The sequence below is a fragment of the Equus quagga genome, unplaced genomic scaffold (genome assembly GCF_021613505.1).
Source record: "Equus quagga isolate Etosha38 unplaced genomic scaffold, UCLA_HA_Equagga_1.0 119205_RagTag, whole genome shotgun sequence".
In the NCBI taxonomy this organism is placed as follows: Eukaryota; Metazoa; Chordata; class Mammalia; order Perissodactyla; family Equidae; genus Equus; species Equus quagga.
The window spans coordinates 280-9,132 of record NW_025795904.1 but is presented as its reverse complement, the minus strand read 5'-3'; the positions used below and the strand labels follow the sequence as shown (position 1 = coordinate 9,132).

The 8,853-nt window shown below is 37.4% G+C and overlaps 1 protein-coding gene across 1 annotated transcript; it reads right to left on the bottom strand.

The window, feature by feature from the left end:
- Nucleotides 1-7,559: 7,559 nt before the first annotated feature.
- LOC124232809 (UDP-glucuronosyltransferase 1A10-like) lies at nt 7,560-8,476 on the bottom strand. Its single transcript, XM_046649721.1, has one exon. The coding sequence runs from the start codon at nt 8,466-8,468 to the stop codon at nt 7,560-7,562; it is 909 nt and encodes a 302-aa protein (XP_046505677.1). The 5' UTR covers nt 8,469-8,476.
- Nucleotides 8,477-8,853: the final 377 nt, after the last annotated feature.

Sequence of the window (8,853 nt, the reverse complement as noted above, 5' to 3'; positions counted from 1 at the left end):
CTCACACTAGTATATTTATTACCTGGTGGTGTAATGCTTTCTCTCAGAGTGAGTAGAGTATTACAGTATATCTAAAACTTAAGTTTTCCTAGTAGAGTCCTCTTCTCCCTCATTTGTGTCACTTCTGACTTTTCCCTGAGGGTTCAGAAATCTCCCCCATGTCCAAAGGGACAGGAAAATCTGATGGTGTGTTTTTGTATGGCCCGTGAGCTAAGAACGGTTTTTACATTTTCAAAGAGCTGTAAACACACAAGCAAAAAAGACACCACAGAGACATTCTGTGGCCTGCAGAGTCTAAAATATTTTCTCTCTGGCCCTTTACAAAAACGGTTGCCAATCCCTGATACAGCATCTTGAATTCACACAAAATAGCATTCTATGCTACAAAAACACTGAAATTCACTTTTAGCATATATCTGATGAAAAGTGATTGTTTTTATTCCAAAAAATGTTTCTGGAAAAATTGGGATGCATTAAGAAGTCTGTACATCCTGCAGTCCAAATGACACTTTGATTCTCCTTAGCTTGCTTTCAATCACGATAAATAAATCCATCACTATAGTCTTAGATTGTGTGTGTGTGTGTGTGTGTACCTAACCATGATGAGACTTCTTCAACTATGTGAGAACCCTGGGGCCTACTGTGGGCAAGGCGAGGGGAGCAGAGGTCCTTGCAGAATGCTGTCCTAGCTGGACTTGATTCAGGCTGTGAGTAGGATGAGTTACACAACCAGAGTGTATACACTGTAGATTCACTGAGTGCACACTCCATCCCAAACCACTGCTTAGTCCAAAGGGAAAAATCAGGCTGCCAGCAAGTGAGAGACAATGACTCTGTTATGAAATGCACTGAGCCTTGTAAGCAGCCAGAGCAGTAGATAAAAACTTATAGTACATCCTCAATAAAAGAAGAAATGAGATAAGCCACCAGGTGTTTCATCTGGATTTAGAGACAATGCATTTGCCAGTAATCTTACTCCCATAAGAGCTTTTCGATTGCAAGTGACAGAACCCCAGTTCAAACTGGCTCGACCAACTACTCAGTATTGCTCATGAACTACTGAATAACTGTTGTCAACTATTTAACAATGATTTGCTTCAATAAAGCAAAATAAGAGGTATGAATGGGGAGGATTATTATTTGCAGGTGATATTCTATGCCTAAGAAACCTTAGAAACTAATAAGACAAATTAGTTATATGGCTAGATACAGAACAAATGTACAAAGAACAAGGCCATACTTGAATTACTAAGCCAGTTCAAAATAGAAATGGAAAACTGCCCTGTTCTCAAGAGTTTCAAAAATAATAACATGCCTAAGAATAAGTTTTAATAAGAAAAATCAACGACATATAAAGTAAAATGCAGAATTTCATTGAGAGACACAAAACAAGATCTCAATAAATAAACAGAAATATTGTATCCTGACTAGGAAAAGTAAATAGCAAAAAGATGTTAATCTTTCTCAAATTAATTAAAATATTTTATGTAATATTAACAAAGCCCTAACGGTTTACTTTTATTTTTGGGAACTAGATAAGACAATTTTGAATTTTGTGAAGGAGAATAAATTGTGAGTATCACCGAGGAAATTTAGAAAAAACAATAGTGAGTATGGGGCCTTCCCTACCAGATATGAAAACTTACTAAAAAGCTACTGCAATCAAAATATGGTACTGCCCCATGAACAGATAAATAAATCAGTGAAACAAAACTTAGAGTTCAAAAGCCAATGTAAATAAATATGAAAATTTAACATGATAAAGATGCATTTCAATTCAATGGATGAAGTCTTTTTGTATGGCCTTGTATGGATTTTTTATTAAATGATGTTGAGACAATGGACTCTCTATTTAGAACAATAATAAAATTAGACCCTTATACTGTGTAAAGTTCTCATTGTAAAATATAAAACTATTGATGTTAGAGGAATTAACACATAATATGGAAAAAATATTTATCTATCTCAGACTTGGAAAGACCTAAAAATGTTGAAGTCCAAAAACCATTAAAGAAAAAGCTAACCAGTTTGACTAATGAAAAATGAAAATCCTGAATGACAAAAGATGAAGACTAGCCAAGAGAAAACTATTTGCAACACATATAAAAAACTAAGTCTTAATATTCCTGATACTTAAGAGACTTATAGTAATTAGCAATAAAAAGACAGCCCTATAAAAAGTGATTAAAGAATGCAAATACATAATTCACAAAAGAGGAAATGCAAATGGCCAATATCTCTATGAAAATAGGAAATGAAAATTGAAGCAGCTATGTGGGATATGTTGCCAAAAAATTTAAAAGTTTGACAACACCTGGAGCTGGAGAAGGTAGGGTAAGGCAAAACTAGACCTCTCATAGACTCTTGACCAAGTCTCAGGTTCTTCAATATTTTAAAAACAACTCATCAAATTTATTAAACCATAATACATGCAGACCATTTGGCCCAGTAACCCTCCTCCTAAGGACTCTAGCCTACTGACGTAAGAGCAAGAATATGAAATGTATGAATGGAAAGAAATTATTTAAGAAAATCTTGCTTATAAAAGGAAAAAGTGGGAAAAGCTTAAATATCTATGAATATTAGTTGAATAAATTATGGTGCATGCAAAGTAAAGAATGTATGCAACTATTAAAAACAAGGTGACAGATTTGTGTGAATTGACTGTCAAGATGCCCATGATTTATTGGCAAGTGAAAAAAGCAAGCTAAAGAACAATATGTCCAGTCTGATACTAGATTTCATTTTAATAGAATGAGTGTGACAATTTACATTAGATATGTGTGTAAATATAAAATAATTTCAGAAATATTGGAAAAGATGCATAGAAAACTGCTAAGAGCACTTTCATGGAATTAACAAAAAGGGAAGTTTGATTTCTTACTGTTTTTCAGCATTTTTCCAAAAACAGTATTAAAAAAAACAACCTGACTAACAGAAAGAGAACTCAAGAATAAATCCCATTTACAATCGCAACAAAAGGAATAAAATATCTAGGAATAAATTTAAATGAGGTAAAAGACCTATAGAAGGAAAACTATAAGACATTACTGAAAGAAATCAATAATGACGTAAAGAATGGAAAGCTATTCCATGCACATGGCTTGGAAGAATAACATAGTTAAAATGTCCATACTACCTACAGCAATCTACAAATTCAATGCAATCCAAATCAGGATCCTAATGACTTTCTTTACGGAAATAGAACAAAAGATCTTACAATTCATATGGGGCAAGAAAAGACCCCAAACAGCCAAAGTAATCCTGAGAAACAAGAACAAAGCTGGTGGCATCACAATCCCTGACTTCAAAATAGATGATCACAAAGCAGGGCCAGACTGGTGGCACAGTGGTTAAGTTTGCATGTTCCAATTCAGTGGCCCAAGGTTCGCCGGTTCAGATCCCAGGGGTGGACCTAGCCACCACTCATCAAGCCGTGCTGTGGCAGGCATATATAAATCCCACATATAAAGTAGAAGTTGATGGGCATGGATGTCAGCTCAGGGCCAATCTTCCTCAGCAAAAAGAGGAGGATTGGCAGCAGATGTTAGCTCAGGGCTAATCTTCCTTTAAAAAAATGCCTACATATATATTACAAAGCTATAGTAATCAAAACAGCATGGTACTCGTACAAAAACAAACATACAGATCAATAGAACAGAACTGAAACCCCAAAAAATAAAACCACACATCTACAGACAGCTAATCTACACAGGAGCCAAGAATGTACAATGGAGAAAGGAAAGCCTCTTCAATAGATGGTGCTGGGAAAACTGGACAGCCACATACAAAAGAATGAAAGTAGGCCATTATCGTTCTCCATACACAAAAATAGACTCAAAATGGACCAAAGACTTGAAGGTAAGACCTGAAACCATAGAACTTCTAGAAGAAAATATAGGCAGTACACTCTTTTTTTTTTTTTTTTTTAATTAATGTTATGATAGATTACAACCCTGTGAGATTTCAATTGTACATTTTTGTTAGTCATGTTGTGGGTACACCACTTCCCCCTTTGTGCCCTCCCCCCACACCCCCTTTTCCCTGGTAACCACCGATCGGATCTCCTTGTCAATATACTAACTTCCACCTATGAGTGGAGTCATATAGAGTTCATCTTTCTCTGACTGGCTTATTTCGTTTAACATAATACTCTCGAGGTCCATCCACATTGCTGTGAATGGGCCAATTTTGTCTTTTTTTATGGCTGAGTAGTATTCCATTGTGTATATATACCACATCTTCTTTATCCAATCATCAGTTTCTGGGCATGTAGGCTGGTTCCACGTCTTGGCTATTGTAAATAATGCTGTGATGAACATAGGGGTGCAACGGACTCTTGGGATTTCTGATTTCAGGTTCTTAGGATAGATACCTAGTAATGGGATGGCTGGGTCATAGGGTATTTCAATTTTTAACTTTTTGAGAAATCTCCGTACTGTTTTCCATAGTGGCTGTACCAGTTTGCATTCCCACCAACAGTGTATGAGGGTTCCTTTTTCTCCACAACCTCTCCAACATTTGTCGCTCTTGGTTTTGGATGTTTTTGCCAATCTAACGGGTGTAAGGTGATATCTTAGTGTAGTTTTGATTTGCATTTCCCTGATGATTAGCGATGATGAACATCTTTTCATGTGTCTATTGGCCATATTCATATCTTCTTTTGAGAAATGTCTGTTCATGTCCTCTGCCCATTTTTTGATCGGGTTGTTTGTTTTTTTGTTGTTGAGCCGTGTGAGTTCTTTGTATATTATGGAGATTAACCCTTTGTCAGATAAGTGGCTTGTAAATATTTTTTCCCAATTAGTGGGCTGTTTTCTTGTTTCAATCCTGTTTTCCCATGCCTTGAAGAAGCTCTTTAGTCTGATGAAGTCCCATTTGTTTATTCTTTCTATTGTTTCCCTCAACTGAGGAGTTATAGTGTCTGAAAAGATTCTTTTGAAACTGATGTCAAAGAGTGTACTGCCTATATTCTCTTCCAGAAGACTTATTGTTTCAGGCCTAATCTTTAGGTCTTTGATCCATTTTGAATTTATTTTGGTGTGTGGTGAAAAAGAATGGTCAATTTTCAATCTTTTACATGTGGCTGTCCAGTTTTCCCAGCACCATTTGTTAAAGAGACTTTCTTTTCTCCATTGTAGGCCCTCTGCTCCTTTGTCGAAGATTAGCTGTCCATAGATGTGTGGTTTTATCTCTGGGCTTTCAATTCTGTTCCATTGATCTGTGGACCTGTTTTTGTACCAGTACCATGCTGTTTTGATCACTGTAGCTTTGTAGTATGTTTTGAAATCGGGGATTGTGATTCCGCCGGCTTTGTTTTTCTTGCTCAGGATTGCTTTAGCAATTCGCGGTCTTTTGTTGCCCCATATGAATTTTAGGATTCTTTGTTCAATTTCTGTGAAAAATGTTCTTGGGATTCTGATTGGGATAGCATTGAATCTGTAGATTGCTTTAGGTAGTATGGACATTTTAACTATGTTTATTCTTCCAATCCATGTGCATGGAATGTCTTTCCATCTCTTTATGTCGTCGTCAATTTCTTTCAAGAAAGTCTTGTAGTTTTCATTGTATAGATCCTTCACTTCCTTGGTTAAGTTTATCCCAAGGTATTTTATTCTTTTTGTTGCGATTGTGAATGGGATTGAGTTCTTGAGTTCTTTTTCTGTTAGTTCATTGTTACTGATTTATGTATGTTGATTTTATACCCTGCTACTTTGCTGTAGTTGTTGATTATTTCTAATAGTTTTTCTATGGATTCTTTGGGGTTTTCTATATATAAGATCATGTCGTCTGCAAACAGCGAGAGTTTTACTTCTTCGTTGCCTATTTGGATTCCTTTTATTTCTTTTTCCTGCCAAATTGCTAGGCAGTACACTCTTTGACATCAGCATTAAAAGGATCTTTTCGAATACCGTGTCTACTCAGACAAGGGAAACAATAAAAAAATAAGTTGGACTTCATCAGACTAAAGAGCTTCTGCAAGTCAAAGGAAACCAGGATCAAAATGAAACAACAACCCACCAACTGGGAGAAAATATTTGCAAATCATATATCCAACAGGGGGTTAATCTCCATAAAATATAAAGAACTCACACAACTGAACTACAAAAAAACAAACAACTCAATCAAAAAATGGGCGGAGCACATGAAAAGACATTTTTCCAAGAAGATATACAGATGGCCAATAGGCACATGAAAAGATGCTCAACATCACAGATCATTAGGGAAATGCAAATCAAAAGTACACTGAGATATCACCTTATGCCCGTTAGAATGGCTACAATTGCCAAGACAAAAAAATAACATGTTGGAGAGGTTGTGGAGAAAAGGGAACCCTCATACGCTTCTGGTGGGAATGCAAACTAGTGCAGCCACTGTGGAAAACACTATGGAGATTTCTCAAAAATTAAAAATAGGACTACCATATGACCCAGCTATCCCACTACTGGTATTTATCCAAACAACTTGAAATCAACAATACGAAGAGACTTATGCACCCTTATGTTCATTGCAGCATCATTCACAATAGCCAAGACGTGGAAGCAACCCTAGTGCCCTCTAACTGATGACTGGATAAAGAAGATGTGGTATATATGTATACTATGGAATACTACTCAGCCATAGAAGAAGACAAAATCACCCCATTTACAACCATACGCATGGAGCTTGAGGGTATTATGTTAAGTGAAATGAGCCAGACAGAGAAAGATGAACACTGTATGATTTCACTCATTTGTGGAAGGTAAAAAAACTCATGAACAAAGAGAACAGATTTGTGCTTACCAGGGGAAGGAGAGTGGGGTTGGCACACGAGGTGGGGGGAGCACATTTATATGGTGTCTGACAAATAATAATCTACAACTGAAATTTCACAATGTCATAGACTCATGACCACAATAAAAAATAAGTACATGTTTGCTCCTAGGAATTAAAGATACATTTCCACAAATACAAACAACATATGTTCAAGGTTGCCCACTACTCCATTATTTTAATAACAAAGGCCTGGAAACAATCCAATGTCCATCCATAACACACAGATTGAATGAGGACTGGTACAGCCACACAATGGAGTACTATGTGGCTGGACAAAAGAATGAAGAAGGTCTCTATGAACTGGTAAGAAGTGATTTTCAGGAAATATTTTTAATTGAGAAAAGCAAGATACAAAGAAGATGTATATGCTAACATTTATGAAAATGCATAAATGACTGGTTTTGCAAAAGAAACTCAGGAAAGATAAACCAGAAATGATTTCAAAAGGGAACAAGGAGGAAGATACATGGACGGGATTGAGACTTCTGAGTACTGCTTTTTTATAATTTTGACCTTGAACCATGCAAATGTTTTACATATTTAAAAAATAAAACTATAAAGACTAAAAAAAATGCAGCCTGGAAATTAGCTACTATGATATCAATTGTATACCCATGCATATCAAAGAGGGCAGCTTTATAAAATTTGATAAAACAGTTAAATGAATTGGAGGGAGATACTTCATCCAACTAGAAAGAAATTACAAATGTCAATGACAAATTGCAGTTTAGTAAGGAATCTTTTTAGGTCCATCGCCAGATTATTCTGAATATGCTACAGGAAAGGTAACTCACCTTTGTCAGTGGCTTTCCCTGATGGCAGTTGATACCGCCGATGAAGATCACGTTAGGCATCACCGGTTTGGGATAGTCAAACACAAAGTCAGTTCGTAACAACCAAATTGACGTATGGCTTAAGAGATCATATTCTGTGACCGTCTTTTGGAAAATCTCAGAAGCAAATTCTAAAACATTTTTGATGAAGTAGCGGCAAAATAAATATTCCTCGAAGTAGAAGATATGTTTCCGCACTCTCTCCCTGAAAGTCAAGGTGTCCGGGAACCCTGAGAGAAATCTATGAACATAGGAAGGAGCACTGGGACACTGCGTACCCTCTTCAAGATGGTGGCAAATTACTACCTTGGTGAAGACCACAGATGGGAGGGAAAAATATTTGGCTACAATGAAGCCACACATATCAAAAGGATCCAGAAAGACGGCATCAAAAGAATTCTCTTCTAGGTATTTTACTAACTTGGCGTCATTAAACAGACTCCTACAATGTGAGTAAAAGTGTTCAATAAAACTATCACCAGATGAAGTCAGCAACGTAGAAAGTAAACTTTGTTCCTGACCTTTCCAGTGAGCCTCAGAGAAAATGTTGAACTGAGGATCCAGCTCCTCCAGAGTGTAAAACGTAGAATATGTCTTTACCGTAAAATTGAGAGATTTCTCTATGTGCCAACTCACCTCTGGCATGACTATGACCACCTCATGCCCTCTGTGGATGAGTTTCTCCACAACCGAATGCATGGTAAACCAGTGGCTCCCATCCATGGGTACCACCAGCAGCCGGCCTGCGTCAGCAAAGCCGGGGGTCAGCAGGAGACACACACACAGAGGAAGGGAGCCGGTCAACATTGCAGGAGCCATGGATCAGATAACCACAGCCTGGAGCAGTCCAGCTGCATGGGTTCTAAGTGCAAGCAATACAGCCGGCAGAGGAAGCACGGGCACAAAACCTGCCTAAGAGAGGGTGTGTATCCATACCACCATTAAAAAAGAATCACTCTCATTGCCGATGATTTACTCATGAAATGATAAGGAATGAGTAGTATTTTCTGAGACACCTATTTGTACGTGTTCCAGATAAGAACAGCTTTCGATCTTTGCCTTTGGGCAGAGATCATGCAGCGAACAGCAGGGCCACTGTAGAAATAATTATGAAGAAAGGCTTTTGGGACTGGCCCTGTGGCCGACTGGTTAAGTTCGCGCGCTCCACTGCAGGCTGCCCACTGTTTCGTCGGTTCGAACCCTG

Excerpts from the sequence above, each read along its gene's own strand:
- LOC124232809 (XM_046649721.1), bottom strand. The coding sequence starts at position 8,468 with ATGGCTCCTGCAATGTTGACCGGCTCCCTTCCTCTGTGTGTGTGTCTC.